This window comes from Entelurus aequoreus, linkage group LG15 (assembly GCF_033978785.1).
Source record: "Entelurus aequoreus isolate RoL-2023_Sb linkage group LG15, RoL_Eaeq_v1.1, whole genome shotgun sequence".
In the NCBI taxonomy this organism is placed as follows: domain Eukaryota; kingdom Metazoa; phylum Chordata; class Actinopteri; order Syngnathiformes; family Syngnathidae; genus Entelurus; species Entelurus aequoreus.
In genome coordinates, this window is record NC_084745.1 from 40,009,217 (window position 1) to 40,026,502 (window position 17,286).

The following is a 17,286-nucleotide window of genomic DNA, read 5'->3' on the forward strand; positions in this document are numbered from 1 at the left end:
AGCTTTTATTAGTAGATTGCACAGTACAGTACATATTCCGTACAATTGACCACTAAATGGTAACACCCGAATAAGTTTTTCAAGTTGTTTAAGTCGGGGTCCACGCAAATCAATTTATGGTACAAATATATACTATCAGCATAATACAGTCATCACACAAGTTAATCATCAGAGTATATACATTGAATTATTTACATTATTTACATTTCGGGGGGTGGGATGTAGAAGGGGGGGGGGGTGTTATCAGCAATTCAGTCATCAACAATTGCATCATCAGAGAAATGGACATTGAAACAGTGTAGGTCTGACTTGGTAGGATATGTACAGCAAGCAGTGAACAAAGTGAGTTCAGAAAGCATAAGAACAAGTATATACATTTGATTATTTACATTTGATTACTTACAATCCGGGGAGGTGGGATGTGGAGGGGGGAGGGTGTTAGTCAAGGGTTGAAGTTGTCTGGAGGTGTTCTTTTAGTGGGGTTTTGAAGGAGGATAGTGATGCACTTTCTTTTACACCTGTTGGTAGTGCATTCCATATTGATGTGGTATAGAAGGAGAATGAGTTAAGACCTTTGTTAGATCTGGTCTGCACCACTTTCGTACTAATTGTACACAGAGTCTTAGTAGATCACCTGCAACACACCCACTAATAGTACACACTATTTTATACTTTTACACACCCTTTAGTACTTTTTATTTGAATCTTAGTTGAGCAGACCCTTAATGATCAGACATTATACATACACAACACATACATACAATTAGAAGTAGGTGAAATACCCAACTTCAAAGACTTTGAAGTCTTGGGTAGTTGGGTAGATTTGCTAAAATTGTACTTAAGCATGAGTAAGGGTATTTTAGAGGAATATGACTCAAGTCAAAGTAAAAAGTATTCCTCCAAAGTAAGATTAGGTTAGTATTTATTGAAAAAAAAAAAGTCAAATACTGAGTAACTGGTGAGTAACTTTCTAATTTCATTTAGATGTTTCGTGTTTTTCCACAAATGAAACATTTGGAAATTGTATTTTTGAAAGTATTAATACGTTTCATCATGCATAATCTTACTGTACTGTAGGTAGAAAACAATGTTTGCCGAAACCCTAAAATCTTTTATTAAATTTTTTATTTGATGACTAACTTAACAGAACAACATTTATTAAATTTTCGTCAGATCCAAACCAAACTTGTAAATAAAATTATCATCATCATCATCAGCTTTTTTAGGGAAAATTGGTGTTTTATTTGTGCAATTAGTATGATAAAATTAGTATTTGTTAGTGGGCTCTCCTCAAAATATTAATTTAAAGTGCTTGCTAAGATTGTATGAGTTTAATTTCATTGTCAAACGATCGTCTTTGATTTGATCATATTAAATGTAAGAGTTTGACCGAACATAAGTCATTCTATATTCCACGATTTCCCGATATTTATTAAAAAAAGATGTGTGATGCTATTAGTGCGTTATTATCAAGATCACTAGTCTAATGTTATGTTTTCTTCACAGTGTGTGTCAAGGAGGAGCCTTTAACTGCACCTCAGAGCTCTGTGATGGTGAGTGTTGACCTGCCTTCAGCTTTTATTGCCAAGGTGGAAATTGTCCAATATAAAATAGTTAGGCGTGATGGCTAACGATGCTCAAAGGAATTCAATAAAATAAGGTAATAAAAAGGAAAATACAAGACCAGCAAAGGTAAAATGCAACTTAACACGCAAAAAATAAATACAGTTCAAGGAAAAAGTAAACACACCAACAAGCTATCTTTTTAAATTGGCTCTCAAATTTGTCTGAAAGCAGGGTAAGATTAGTAAATCCTTGTTTTATTCAATGAGCCCTGTTTTAAGAGCGCTCCTGAATGCATCACACCACTGAGACCGTGCTGCACTCAGTGAGTATTTGCTGCAGACACAACTGAAGACAAAACAGGACAAAATAACATTCCTTTCAGGGCAGCAGACTTTGTATTTTGCACCGACCTTGTGCCTATAAAAAGACACAAGTCTTAAAGGTGAACCCTCAAACCCTGTAAAAAACCTCCAACAATGTTTCATAAACATGCTGTAATTGTGTATGTAATGTAATAGAAGGCACATTCATGATAGCAGGTAATATTTACAGTATTACAGTAATTTATTTCCTGGGCATATTGATTCCACAGCGCGCATAACAACGAACCCTACTTCCGTCAACTACTACCACTAATCAGAGCAGACTTGGTGAGAGCCAACGACGACTACTTTGGCACAAATGATGATCCAGAACCTTCTCTTTTTTATCCTAAATATACGGAACATGAGGTAAAAGTTTTAGAAGCTTGGTGCTAAGCAGATCCAGTTATAGTAATACATTAAATTATCATGTAGCACTAAAGATAAGTGCTAAATGTTTCATCAACAAAATTAGAACATAATAAAAGAGTCACTTACAATGTCCGCTCTCACTGAAATGTTGACTGATAAGATGGTTGTATCTTTCAGCACAGTTTTGTGCTCACTGTTTAGGTGGTGCATTCAACATAATCCTCACTCCTCAGATAAAACATGCTGGGAGAAAATTATCATCTTGAGGTGTCTTCCTAGTGATTTTGTCAAGTTGAAAGTCAGTATATCCACTGATTCAGTTGGTCCTGAATTTTCGTTTGGTAGTGTGTTAATTTCTAATTTTCAAACTGTTTCAAACTTGAAGGAGATTCAGCAGCTGAAACTCCAGTAGCGAACATACTTCTTAGTTCTTGAAAGTAACCTGAGGGACGGTGTCATTGTGTCAATACACCAAAACATAATTTCCTCCGTTTTAGCTCCTGCAATAACAATGTTGTTATAGCTTGGTTAATATGCAGGTCACGGCATGTAAATAAGGTATTGTTGGAGGTTTTTTATTAAAATATATTTTTAGAGTGCTTTTATTGGGGAAATAGATTAATCCCCATTACAGACTTTGGTAGCAGCCTCTTGCTCACATTGTTTTCACTATTTAGAACGCACACACACAAAGCAACTTCGAGACTCATCTATTTCTTCTTTTTTTCGTGTATTTTTATTTTTTTGTTCAGTACGGTTTTATAAACTACTTTTTAAATGCCAAATACTGTATGATCTATGAATGTTCACATCTTGTTCTTCCTCAGTGGACTGTGAGTGGTCCAGTTGGTCCCATTGGACTTCATGCTCAGCCAGCTGTGGCGCAGGACAGCAGAGGGCTGCAAGAACTGTGTTGCAGCCACGCCTGTATGGAGGAACCCTGTGCGAGGGCCCGGACCACCGTACTGCTGCCTGCATGGCCCCTGATTGTGGTGAGCAAACACGGGCACCCCCACCTTCAACAAGAGCATTTTATGTTCGGTTAAACATGGAACTGTCCAGGCCAGTCAGGAAACTTCCAGGATGTAACACGTACGTAAAAACTAAAGTTTTCTAGTGCTGCAGTGTGGACTAGTAGTTAACATTTGACCTCACAGTCAGTAGACCGAGGGTTTGAATCGTGTTGGTACATATCTTAGCAACCTTTCTAGTCTCCCTGTGCTTGTGTGGGTTTCTTCTCCTTATCTTCCCAAAACATGCTCATGATGTACTTTGACTGTAAAATGTCCATAGCTGTGAATCTTTATTTGTGTCATCAACTGGGATAGGCTCCAGTTCAACTGTGACCTGAATGAGGACAAAAAGTGTAGAAAATGGATATTTTCTATGATAAGCTCTAACCTAACATATCTACTGTTAATAAAGTACAGTGGATCCCGTTTATGTTGATAATTATGTACCAACTCAAGTCCTGGTCCCGAGTAATATATATATATATATATATATATATATATATATATATATATATATATATATATATATATATATATATATATGTATATATATATATATATATATATATATATATATATATATATATATATATATATATATATATATATATATATATATATATATATATATATATATATATATATATATATGAATATGTATATATGTATTATATATATATATATATATATAAATATATATATATCGATCAATCAATCAAAGTTTACTTATATAGCCCTAAATCACAAGTGCCTCAAAGGGCTGCACAAGCCACAACGACATCCTCTGCTCAGATTCCGCATCAGGGCAAGAAAAAACTCAACCCAATGGGATGACAATGAGAAACCTTGGAGGGGACCGCAGATGTGGGGATCCCCCCTCCGTCGAGTGGATCTAGCATAATAGTGTGAGAGTCCAGTCCATAGTGGGGCCAGCAGGAGATCATCTTGAGTGGAGATAGGTCAGCAGCGCAGAGACTTCCCCAACTGATGCACAGATGAGTGGTCCACCCTGGGTCCCGAGTTTGGACAGCTAGGGTGTCATCTGTGGTCACCAAATATGTGCCCCCCCTCTCCTTCGTGGAGAGGGGGGGGGGCACAGATTCAGAGCAGAAAAGAAACGGCAGATCAACTGGTCTAAAAGGGGGCTCTATTTAAAGGCTAGAGTATACAAATTAGTTTTAAGATGGGACTTAAATGCTTCTACTGAGGTAGCATCTCTAACTGTTACCGGGAGGGAATTCCAGAGTACTGTAGCCCGAATAGAAAACGCTCTATAGCCTGCAGACTTTTTTTGGGCTCTGGGAATCACTAATAAGCCGGAGTTCTTTGAACGCAGATTTCTTGTCGGGACATATGATACAATACAATCAGCAAGATAGGATAGAACTAGACCGTGTAGTATTTTATACGTAAGTAGTAAAACCTTAAAGTCACATCTTAAGTGCACAGGATGCCAGTGCAGGTGAGCCAGTATAGGCGTAATATGATCAAACTTTCTTGTTCTTGTCTAAAGTCTAGCAGCCGCATTTTGTACCAACTGTAATCTTTTAATGATAGACATAGGGAAACCCGAAAATAATACGTTACATTAATCAAGACGAAACATAACGAACGCATGAATAATGATCTCAGCGTCACTAGTGGACAAAATGGAACAATATAGATATATATATTTATACACACACACACACACACACATATATACATATATATATGTTAGTATGTATGTATATATATGCATGGATGTATATATGTACATATACATGTGTACATATTTATGTGTATATTTATATATGTGTACATATCTATGTGTATTTGTATATATATATACTATATATATATATATATATATATATGTGTACATATATGTGTATTTGTATATATATCTCAGCTGCATTCGGGCGGAAGGCGGGGTACACCCTATATCATTTAATACCACCCCTTTCCGTATCATAGCAGTTTTAATTTTCCATAAATTTGTAATTAACTTGTTTTTTTTTCTATTTGTAACAACAGTGAATGAATATACAATGAGTAAGTAAATAATTAAGTATATAAACAATAATTAAAGTTTTCATAAATTTATAGTTTAGTCATTTATGGTTCACCTCTGAGATGAATACAATTATATACTTTTCTAAATAATGTTCAAGATATTTATCAAGATTCTTCGTCTTCTTTCTACAGAGTTTCAACTGTTTCAGTGCATCATATTAGTACATTGTTTGACTTCCTTGTTTAATCCATTCCATAATTTAATTCCACATACTGATATATTACATTTAGGTGTTATATGTGCATACAGGCATTTTAAATTGGATTTTTCTATACGGTTATATTTCTTCTCTTTTATTGAGAAAGAGTGTTGTACATTCTTGGGTAGCAGGTTATAGTTTGCTTTGTACATAGCTGTCATATAAGTCATATTGAGCATGTTCTATGTATGTTTGGCTAAAGTAAGCATTTTCAAACATAAAAATGGTTTGATACAATAAATACAGTAATATTGTATACAGGATGAGATCAAACCAATCAGAGCATGCTGCCCAGTGTCAAGGGTACTGATTGGCTCATCCTCATGCAGGCAGCATTACTATATTAGATACAAGGATTGGGTGGTATCTCATGTTAAGAGGGTTCTCTTAATGTTAAAAACTGTATTTAGAATGTCCTAAAAAAATGTTTATGCTTAAATCTAATCTTATAGTGTGCGCTTAAAATACCTAAATATAAATTATGATTATTTTGCCATCTCCCTTCTCACATAATAAACTATTATTCCATGTTACTGCACATGTGCGGACTTGATTCACGAAGGCATTCCAAAACAGAACTTTTGGAGGTGGCAGTAATGCACACCAAAATGTTGATTGCACATCAATAAATTGATTGCCAACCGCCAATAAACTCAAGAGGCACTTCTTTATTGTCAACATTCTTGTCTCTCGTTCCAACACAGCAGCCGTCAAGAGCTCTCTTTATCCCACCAGTCACGCTAGTTTTGGCCTTCACAATAATAACGCTACGCGTCACTGGTCCAACTCTGCTAACAAAAAATGGACTCCACTTGATTAAAAGTTGATTAAAGTTCCTATCAATTACAGTAAAAGGGATAGTGTCAGTTATAGTCATTATGCAGCTTGCTGGTAGTTTCTAACAACAAATGTGACCATGTTGCTTTTGTTATTTGGAGTACCCCATTGACTAGGTTTGCACAGATAGCTACTTCTTTATGTTGACACCATAAAGCACCAGAGTTTGAGTACACAACTCTATTCCTGTCTGATTCGTGCTTTCTAATGTTGCTCCCTGACACCGTCATCATCACTCCTCATATTTCGCAGCGTGTCCTGACGGTGAGCGATGGAAGAGGAGCTTGTCGGAGAATTGGCCGTTGTGTGAGCGAAGCTGTGAGGACGTTTACTCTCCAACTCCTGTCAACTGCAGCAACTCCTGGGAGGGCTGTGTGTGTCAGGAGGGGCTTTATCGTAACAAGGAGGGGCTTTGTGTCATCCCTGCTCTCTGCCCCTGCCATGACCAGGGCATCGTGCGGGAGGTACACGCACACACACACTCTCACACAAAGCATGTAACTATTGTGGTGTATCAGTGAAGTTCATCATACATCAGTGTTGATGCTCCCTCCTATTATCATTAACTGGTAAAGAAGGCATAAGACAATGAGTGATATCACATGACATGCCCTCAGCCATCAATGATTCATGAGTTGAAAGCCAGCACTCTGACCGCACCCGGGCAAGCCTGCCAGGAATAATTGATGAAGAAAAGGATATTATAAGATTCTAAGTATTAATCATACTCTGACAAGAGGTCACATCCCCTTTTCTTGATCAATCTTTTCAAGCCTCTCATTTTTACTTACACGTCCTTATCAGTGGAACCTGTTTATGTCGACGCCATTCTGACAGGCTGCCTAATAGGCATGCATAAGAACTCTCTGCTCGGACTCTGTTTATTAACATATAAGGTGTTCCTTCCCTTTTGGAACTTAGTTGTAGTTATTGAATGCATTCCTACTGCCTTGAGGTAAGAGACAATCTGAGGTTGTTACGGTCTGCTTGTGTCTTAAAAAAACATTAAATTATTTAAAAAAAAGGCTGTAGATTTTACATTAAAAGTAGCAGCTCATTTGCCAGAATTTTACAGAAAAAATAGAGTGGTACTGAATTTTTTCTCTAGAGCAGGGGTGTCAAAGTCAAGGCCTGCGGGCCGGATCTGGCATGAATTATCTATGGCCCCCGAAATGATATTTGATTAGTATTACAACTGGCCCGCGGGCTACAGCCGCCTGCTGCTGTTTTGCACGCACCAATACTCCATCAGTGTTGGCGCAAGGAATTTTCAAAATGGGGTCCCACAGTAAATTTTGGGGTTTCCGTTTTGAAAACAAATGATAAATGTATGCATTATCCTGTTATATCTCCCATTATATATTGTGTATTGGAAAAAGGTTGTCATAAACTTTACTTAATTCATTAAAAAAAAAAAATACAAAAGAAAATTATAAACATTCATTCACTTTCTTCTTTCCTTCATGGATCTAAACTTTACTGCTGCCAGTATTTTTTTCTATATTTTTATTGTAATATTTTCAGAATGTTTGTTCTATTTTTGGCCAAAGTAAGACAAAAAAAACAATCTGAAGTTGTCTTTATTTTTTTGTTTTAATGCCATGATTTTAATAGTCTGGCCCGCATGTGCACATATTTTCCTCCATGCAGCCCCTGAGCTAAAATGAGTTTGACACCCCTGCTCCAGAGTGATACACTATGAACAATCTGTACATTTTACAGTAAAAACTGGAATATCATTCCCGAAATTTTACCGGTGTTCTTCCATTTACAATAATTCGCTGTGAAAACGATGACCTTAGACTTAATGGTTAAATACATGCAGCTCAGTTGCCAGAATGTTATTGTTGAAAACAGTGGTAGCATTTTTCCACTTACAATAATGCAATGTAAAAACAACTGCAGATTTTACGGTAAAAGCTGGCAGCTCAGTCGCCAGAATTTTATCTTGCAAAAAACAGTAGTTTTCACACTTACAGTATAACACTTTAAAAACGGCCATAGAAAAGTCGCAATAATTTTACCAAAAAATAAGTTTTCCATATACAGTTACTTGCTGTAAAAACTCCCATCCATTTTCTACGGCTTGTCTACCGTAAATGTTAGAATCTACTTTGTTTTGAGAGAAAATAACTCATTACATTCCTTACTGGTCATGTCCGTTGTGTCCTTGGGCAAGACACTTCACCCTTGCTCCTGATGGCTGCTGGTTAGCGCCTTGCATGGCAGCTCCCGCCATCAGTGTGTGAATGTGTGTGTGAACGGGTGAATGTGGAAATACTGTCAAAGCGCTTTGAGTACCTTGAAGGTAGAAAAGCGCTATACAAGTATAACCCATTTATCATTTATTTACTGTATGAATCAAAGTGCAAAAATAAAAACAGTACAACAAAGATTTGATGACATTGTGAGGGCATCACCCTCGAAACTCTGGCACTAAGACATCAAAGCATCGATTAATGATCTACCTTTCAGTATACATCTATAGCATATATCTATAAAAAAAACATTTTGGTCAGGGTGTTAAAAGAGGATTTTTGACATGTTCAATAGGTTGGAGTGTAAAAATGAATATTAAAAGTTTTAAAAAGTACACTAATATTGGCTACATTTTGTCTAAATATTCTAATTTAGAAAAACACACAGTTCGATTGGCTCTGACCTGGAGACTGTAGGGCAGGGGTGGGCAATTAATTTTTACCGGGGGCCGCATGAGCTACCCGAGCACTGCTGGAGGGCCACATCGACAATATTTCAATTACATTTTGCTCAATATTATTTTTGATGTATACCGTAAGATAAATAATAATAATAATAATAATAATAATAGTAATACTTCAACATAGTGTGTGTAACAGCATTCCATGACTAATATATATAAATTAACATTAATAATAAATGACAGTAAAATAAGCACACGTATGACTGAGGAGTCATAGTGTAACTTTGTGTGGTGTTTGAGTTGTCCGACTTTTTGTGTGGCCTTAAACGCACCAGTGGTTTAGTGCTATGCGTGTTGGTGACAGATGACAAGTTGGTTTTGGCCTGGTTTGTACGGCAGAAAATGACTAGTTTTTCGAGATAGAATTGTTTTACTCATGTTTTTGGTGTGGTTATGTCCGAATATAAACATTTTTGTTCAATAAAGTGATCGATATAATTCCTGTCCTCGAAGCATCTCGATAGACGTTACAATAATTGAACGGTGTTCAATTGAACGGTGTTGACGAACACCATTAGGGCCGCTTGTTGTCACTGTCACTCAAAGTTGCATTGCAAAATTCCATAGAATAAATATGTTTATTTTGTTTATAATTCAGATGGGATTTGATTTGGTGCGCGGCATATACTTGCTGCGCGCAGCGGGCGCTTGAGCAGTGCGCAATTGCGCAGGCACGCACCTTAGGTGAGGGGACGTTGCTTTGCAGTTCATGTGTTGTTGAAAACACGCCATTCCTCATCAACTTTTCTCTTTTTGGCGTCTCAGGTGTAAACCGTGCATCACTTGTCGCTGCATGTGCACCTTCACTCGCAGGTTACACACAGACACACGCCCATAAATAATACTTTTCAAAATAAAAGCAGCACAGTTGTATTGCGCGCAGGACATAGATGTTTTTTCAACTTTATTTTGTAATTGCAGTTGTTCACATTCACTCACAATCACGCATACGTCCACACGGAAGTAATACAAATAACGATTTTCAAAACAAAAGCAGCACCGTTGTATTGCACACTCGACATAGATACTTTTTAAAATTTATTTTGTAATTTATACTTGGCCTCACGCGGGCCGGACAGGGACGCACAAAGGGCCGGATGCGGCCCGCGGGCCGCAGAATGCCCAGGTCTGCTGTAGGGGCTTAAAGTGACCAATCAGAAAAGAAGGGCGTTCCTGGGCCATGTATTCAATGCCCACCTATAAGTGCCAAAAAGGAGAAACGCCACAAGCGTAGAGAAACAGAAACACAGTGCAAGGGCAAACAGACGCCGTGCGCGCAAAGTGTGGTTTAATGTGCTTAGACAGTCTTTATATGTGCGCAGAGTGTAGTTTTTATGCGCCTGCAGTGTTTTTTAAGCGCGCGTACTAAGTGGCTTTTATGTGCACGCAGTGTTTTTTATTTGCGCGCAGTGTGTTCTTTATACTTGTGCAAAGATTGTTTTTAACTTGCACACAGTGTCTTTAACGCGCATGCAGAATGTCTTTCAAGCGCACGCAGTGTTTATGTGCACGCAGAGAGTGTTCTTCATGCACGTGCAGAGAGTGTTTTTAATTTGCACGCAGAGTGTCTTTTACACAAATGCAGAGTGTTTTTGATGCGCACCCAGAGAGTGTTTGTTATGGCCGTGCAGTGTTTTTATCTGCATTCAGTATTTTTTGTACGTGCAGAGTATATTTTGTGTGCGCACAGACAGTGTTTTTATTTTGCACGTAGTGTTTTTTTTTTTTGCAAATGCAGATTGTTTATGAGAGTGTTCTTCAGTCACACACAGTGTTTATTATGCACGCACAGGGAGTATTTTTCAAAAGCTCATGAACATTTTTGTTTACGCTATGCTATGAAAATGTTTGACTTATAATCAATAGTGGAAATTAATTTACCACGACCAGGCCCGGAACCAATTAACAGTGATAAAGGAGGGATTACTGTATGTTAAATTGTTATTCTTAAAGTGCTTTCTAAAACCCTCAAAGAAGCGTTTTTTTTGTTAAGTTTGTGTGTCTATGTAGATTGAGCTGCAGAGACAGTCACCACTGCACTAGTCTTTTAATAAGAATCCAGCACAGAGGAAAACACACAGAAATTTACATCACAGAAAACGCAAACCAGGGGCGACGGTGCAAGTCTAGATAATTAAAAAGTAGCAAGTAAGGAAAACACTAGACAGCAAAAAGTTATAGTTAATACATGACTAGGTATTGTACTGTATGTTAGCATGACTTAATAAGGTCACATAACTACTGTACATAGAAGTGTAGCAAACATTTCCACAAAGCTAATACAGGTAATTGTTATCTGATTGTAACATATTTAATAAACAAGGAGTCGCTTCTTCTCTCGTCATCAGCTGTGTCTAAGTGCGGTGATTGAATATTCCATGACAATAACTACACAAAAATGAGGCGACGACCAATAAGTTCCAAAATGTCCATTTTATGACCCTGCTAGAAAGACCAAAGGTTGGAAACGTGTTCTAGAAAAAAACAGGACAAAGAGATAAGTGAAGACGATCCAAACAGGGAAAGAAGTCCAACACAGAAAGTGTGCTAAGACTCACAGGAGAAAAGTATTTTCTCATTGGCGCTCATCGAAGGCGAATGCTCCCTCTCCCCATCTTTTATCTCTCCAGCTTGCTTCTTTGATTTATCTTGCCTTAACTTTCGTGTAGCATTGTTTTGCACTGCTCTCTAAAATCTAAACAATAAAATTGATCAACTCCCCACTCAAATTGACAAGATTTCGGGTTTGAGGCAACCTGCCTGTCTTGATGGAACGGTTGTTGCTGGACAGACGACGGACTCTTGGGAGAAGATGAATGCTGAGTGCGTGGCGACCCTTTCAGTCGAGGACGTTGAAGATATCTACCTATTCGAAATCATGATAACAGGACATCTGTTGATTGAAGTAAGCGATGCTCTGGTGAATCGAAACATTGGATGATGATGGCAGCCGTTCAAGGTAAAGCTAAAGCTGCCACAAAAGATTGGAGGAACTGTGGGCACTCAGAACATTTGGACTATATTGCAAATTTGACGAAATCTTGGAGACGACACCTGCCCTGATGGTGAAATATGATGAATTAGAGGACCAGAAAATGACAATTAAGATTGAAAAGTTTAAATTTGTTTTCGCTCGCTCAAACGCAAACATTCTAATCTGGATTGTTTTTTTCTGGCTGCATGCGACATGGCAAGGTTGTTACTTCGAGACTTTCCCAGAGGACAGTGCAGTGAAGACGCAAATAACTCCTTCCATGTCTCTTATGGACATACACCTGTTGTTGTTGACTTTTGTTGGACTGCATGGCTGTGCTATCGCAATTGCAAGAGCACCAAGGTCGCGGAACAGAGATACGCTGCAGGCTTACACACACATATGCATAGGGATGATGTTTGATAAGAAATTATCGAGTTCGAGCCTATTATCAAATCGAACCGATTCCTTATCGATTCTATTATCGAGTCCAGATAGGTTGTTGTATATGGAAAAAAACACACAATATTTGGTTTAACAAATCACTTCACATTCTCTACTGCTCGCTACTATAGTATTACCATATGTGAGTTATTGTGCAGAAATGTGGGGAAATAACTACAAATGTGCGCTACATTCGTTAAAAGTGTTACAAAAAAAATTATTTAGACTGATACATAATGTTGGATATAGAGAACATACAAACATTTTATTTATTGAGTCAAAAATATTAAAGTTCGATGATTTGGTAAAATTTCAAACAGCTAAAATGATGTGGAATTAAATTATGGAATGGATTAAGTAAAGAAGTTAAACATTGTACTGATATGATCCAGTTTAAGAGGTTGTTCAAATGAATAGTGCTTACAAAGTACAAAGAAGAAGAATTATGAGAAATACTTTCAACCTTATTGAAAATAAGATATTCTTTATCTCAGTATATTAATAATGACTGAATTAATTAATTACATATTACAAAACTGTTGCATATACTAATTCACAGATATTTTATTATAAAAAGGTCAGTAAATGATGTATATATTTGTAAACGCTATGAAGTGGGAAAGGGGTAGGATTAAATAAGCTTTACTTCTTCCTACTCCTGTAAAGTGAAATGATAGGAAACTGTGATGTATTATACTGTAAGTGTGTTCATGTTCCAAATAAACTAAAGAAATAAAGAAAGCACTAGGTTACTAGACAGACTTGCAAACTTTGTCGTGGTGTCGGCTACAAGATAACGTTAACGTTATCAGACACATTCAAAAAGGCTCACGTTAACGTTACCGTTAGCCACTGACTATGCTTAGGTAACGTTAGTCTAGCTAACATTACTGCAGTCCTGGTTGACATAAGAGGTAACGTTACTACAAGTGAGCAGATATGGAAATTAATCGGCAACAGTTAACGTTAGTTACTCGCCGGCGTCACCCCCACTGTAGCTGGGACTTGGGCAGCTGGCAGAAGAAGAGGGGCGTTCTTTGTCATCTCTGCCACTGCTTCAATACGTGTCGAAGACACGACACGCTTGTTGTGCTTCCCCCCCTTTACACGAGAGCGAAGCCTGGCAATAATTGCATATTGCCGCTTCCTCGTTTTTTTTGGTGAAATGAAGGATCATGGAAAAAGGAAAAAGCGCCTTGGAGCGCTTTTTCCGGTCCATTTTTTTCCTGCTTTCCCTATCTGCGCCTAATGACTGAGCTACGTGACGTCATTTCTTGTGCTGTCCCACGGGGCATTTCTTGTCGGGATGGGATTCGTTCCCAGGGATTCGAATAAAGAACCAACTCATTTTCTTTACTATAGTGGTCTCGATAACGGGTACCGGTTCTCAAAAAGGCATTCGAGTTTGAGGAGTCTGTTCTTTTCTTATCGAACAACCGGGAAACCCGGTTTCGAGCATCATCCCTACATATGCATCCACGAAAAACACACGCCCCACACACACATACTCCATCCCACGCCTTTGGTGGTATGACGGAATTGGAGCAGCGCCCCTAGTGGCTGGCAGCTTTGGCCTGGATGCCCGCCCCCTAACCCCTCGTTTAAAGTCTCGAGTTGTATGTTGTAATATGTATGTGCTTTGCTATGGGGTTTTTTTTTTCACTCCAGACTGGGCGCCCCCAATAGGAGCCCAGTCTGAGATCGACTTTTTTTTTTACTCATCCTCCCCTAGCGTCTAACTTTTTTCCACCTTTTACAGTGGCGACCCATCAACGTTCCTGTTCTCTAATTCCGTACAATGTACGTCTAATATTGAACAGGTTTGTACTGAAAATGAAATTTCATTGTACTTGTGCAATGACAATAAAGATCCATCTAGCCATCAATCAAAGAAAAGATTCAGCGTCTCTTAGCTGCAGCCAATTAATTTTGTCCGACCTCTAAACAGTTTTTTTGATGATTTTAATATCCAATATCAATATTTGATTGGGACACCCCTATTATAGCGTAGATACAGTATATACCTTGTGGTTATCTTCTGGTTTATGAAGTCCAAGAGAGTAGGCTGATATTGTTATCAGATCGATCGGCACTCCTTTATTAGTTGCAGTTGTAGAATCCAGATTAATACTGCCATGCTTTTATTTTGAAGCTTACTTCAAAGTGAGTGAGTGTGTGCATGTTTTAACGTTGTGTAATTAGACAGTAGTTGTGTTGCTTCTTACTTAAAATAATAAAGGTAACAATACTTAAACACATGCCAACATAAACGTAACATTTTTCACAGAAATGACCCCTTTGACTCTCATACTTTATGTTGACATAAGTGGTTGAACATGTATGTTGACGTCAACCAAAGCGGGCACTTTTTAGTGATAATACCAACAGTATGTTGGTATAATCGTGTTGTTGACATAAGCGGGTTCACCATAAGCAGGTTCCAGCTCATCTGTGTACTTCATTCCTTTTGATTTATTTGTCTTTGCTTCTTGTTTTCCTCCTTTTAGGTTTCCTCTCTCATATTATGACACATGGTGGGCCATCATACTAAACACCTTCTTGTGAAACATGAAATCACGCTGTAAAAAGTGTTTAAATCTGCTAAATGATCTATTACTTCAGTATTAATAACACACACATGTTAGGGTCATAACGACAGTTCATTATGCCTTCTTTTATAACAGTGAGTTACAGTAAATGGAACAAAGTCAGTGAACTCAATGATCCCAAACTATACCAGAAGCTGTGCTCTACTTTAAAAATTCATTGAAACAGAACTGAGTGGAAATATTAATGCTGCATATTTGTTTCTCTGTGTGTGCGTGTGTGTGTGCGTCCAGGCAGGATCAGAGTGGGAAGATGGCTGCCTGTCATGTCGTTGTGTGAACGGGAACAAACTTTGTCAGCCAAGGTGTCCTGAAATTCACTGTGACGAGGTAAAACACTCCATAGCATCACTAATGAATACACACGTGGTTATGAATATCTTACAATTGTCGATCAGATTTATTATCACAACACAAAAACCGACAGCGACATAAAAATAATAAATGACATAAATAGTTCGTAAATGTTAATACACAAATGAATGTGTCCATTTGAGTCCTTTGGAGAAGTTTGTTCAATCACCACCCCCAAAAGTGACCAAAATTCACATTATCGGGCTGTAACTTTTTAAAGTTTTTTATACCATTTTTCATAAAACCATTTTTCATAAAAGGGTTTAGAATGAGCTCGGTAGCAGCAATCCAATTTCATGAGGTTAGTTGTTGACCCTTAACACCTGACTAAATTGAGTTCCCAAGCTATTACGATCGGGTCACAAAGTAGCGATGGTTCTCACGATGCGGATGGACAGGTAGCAGCAGCAACAGCGTGCAGATAAGAGTCTTTTAATACCCAGAAGCAAAGCAAAAAAGACAAAAGGTTGTGCCACTGGGAAGCACATGTGACGCTCAAGGAAAAAAAAAGTGAAGCTCTTACAGTAGCGTAACGTTAACATGAAACAAGTTGTAGGAGTAAGCTTAACATGAACCATAACAGTCGCATGGAGTGAACAGCAAGAAAGTCTTAAGCGTGGCAGAAAAGGTACACACAACTGTCGCATGTAGTGAACAAAAATACCGCAAGGTCTGGCAGGGTGAGATGGACGGATAAAGGGGAGTGATTAGTGGCGGCGGCAGGTGGAGACACGAATCAACAGAACAGAAACTCTCAGGAGCTCCTAGCAACAAGAACATAAACAAAGGAGGACTAGGAATACTGGCAACATAATTACACATTAAACCAACATAAAACATGAGCGGAAGGGACTGATCATGTCAATATTCAATGATCAAATTTAGCTGTTAAATATATAGACATGTGTTGAGGACCCTCATGTAAAAAACTGCATTTAAGGCTGACTAAAAGTCACCAGAAACATAAAAATGGTAAAAAAAATATATATTCAGATTTGTATTACCTGGTTAAAAAAAATTGTTCACACAATTTGGAGTAAAGTTGTGCTTACGTATGACACAGACCTTGGCCACACCTCCGCATCACCATATAAGGGCTTGCAAAGTGTTTTCATGAATGCGTTATTTCACAGAGACAAAGTTTGGAGGGGTGGCGTGTTGGTGCACTGTGCAGAACCTAAAAATGTGCTGATATATCAAAGTACACATTTAAATTTTTATGTCTAAAAACTATTTGTATGTAACATTTTAGATAAAATTGAATGTTAAATTTAAAGGTGGGTACAAATAGTCAAATCATGGAGAAAGTTACAGCACAGATTAATTTCTGTATTGAATTTTCACAAACATTTTACATCATGCTGACATTATCACCATGGCAATATTAGAATATTATTATATAATATCGATTGTTACCATCAACTAATTTGATCTAGTAGTTGGTGGCAACAAAACAACACTCCAAAGTTAGCAAACATATCATTTGTGGAGATTGAAAACTAATAAGAGTAACTTTATGCTCATAATAAGAGTAACGTTATGCTCATGGCCCTGACACCTGTTCACACTAATAGAGACCGTGATGATAAAAATATTTGTATTATTGATGACATACTTGACATATGTGATGGGGAGCTGCATTATCTTTTCATAAATTGCCCAAAGAAAAGTGGAGTGGGGATGAGTCATGCATATTGTGTCATATACCTTAAACCCATATAATTGATAACTTGATCCTTACTGAAATGTATACTTATCAAATACATTAAACAGTCATAACT

The 17,286-nt window shown here is 37.7% G+C and overlaps 1 protein-coding gene across 2 annotated transcripts in view; it reads left to right on the forward strand.

Annotated features, from left to right (window-relative positions):
* Nucleotides 1–17,286, forward strand: part of sspo (SCO-spondin) — a 343,053-nt gene that overhangs the window by 280,133 nt on the left and 45,634 nt on the right. For both annotated transcript variants that reach the window (XM_062021522.1, XM_062021521.1), the window contains 4 exons: nucleotides 1,507–1,553; nucleotides 3,128–3,292; nucleotides 6,658–6,869; nucleotides 15,386–15,481. In XM_062021522.1, coding sequence (XP_061877506.1) covers nucleotides 1,507–1,553; nucleotides 3,128–3,292; nucleotides 6,658–6,869; nucleotides 15,386–15,481 — 520 coding nt within the window. The remainder of the gene's footprint in view (nucleotides 1–1,506; nucleotides 1,554–3,127; nucleotides 3,293–6,657; nucleotides 6,870–15,385; nucleotides 15,482–17,286) is intronic.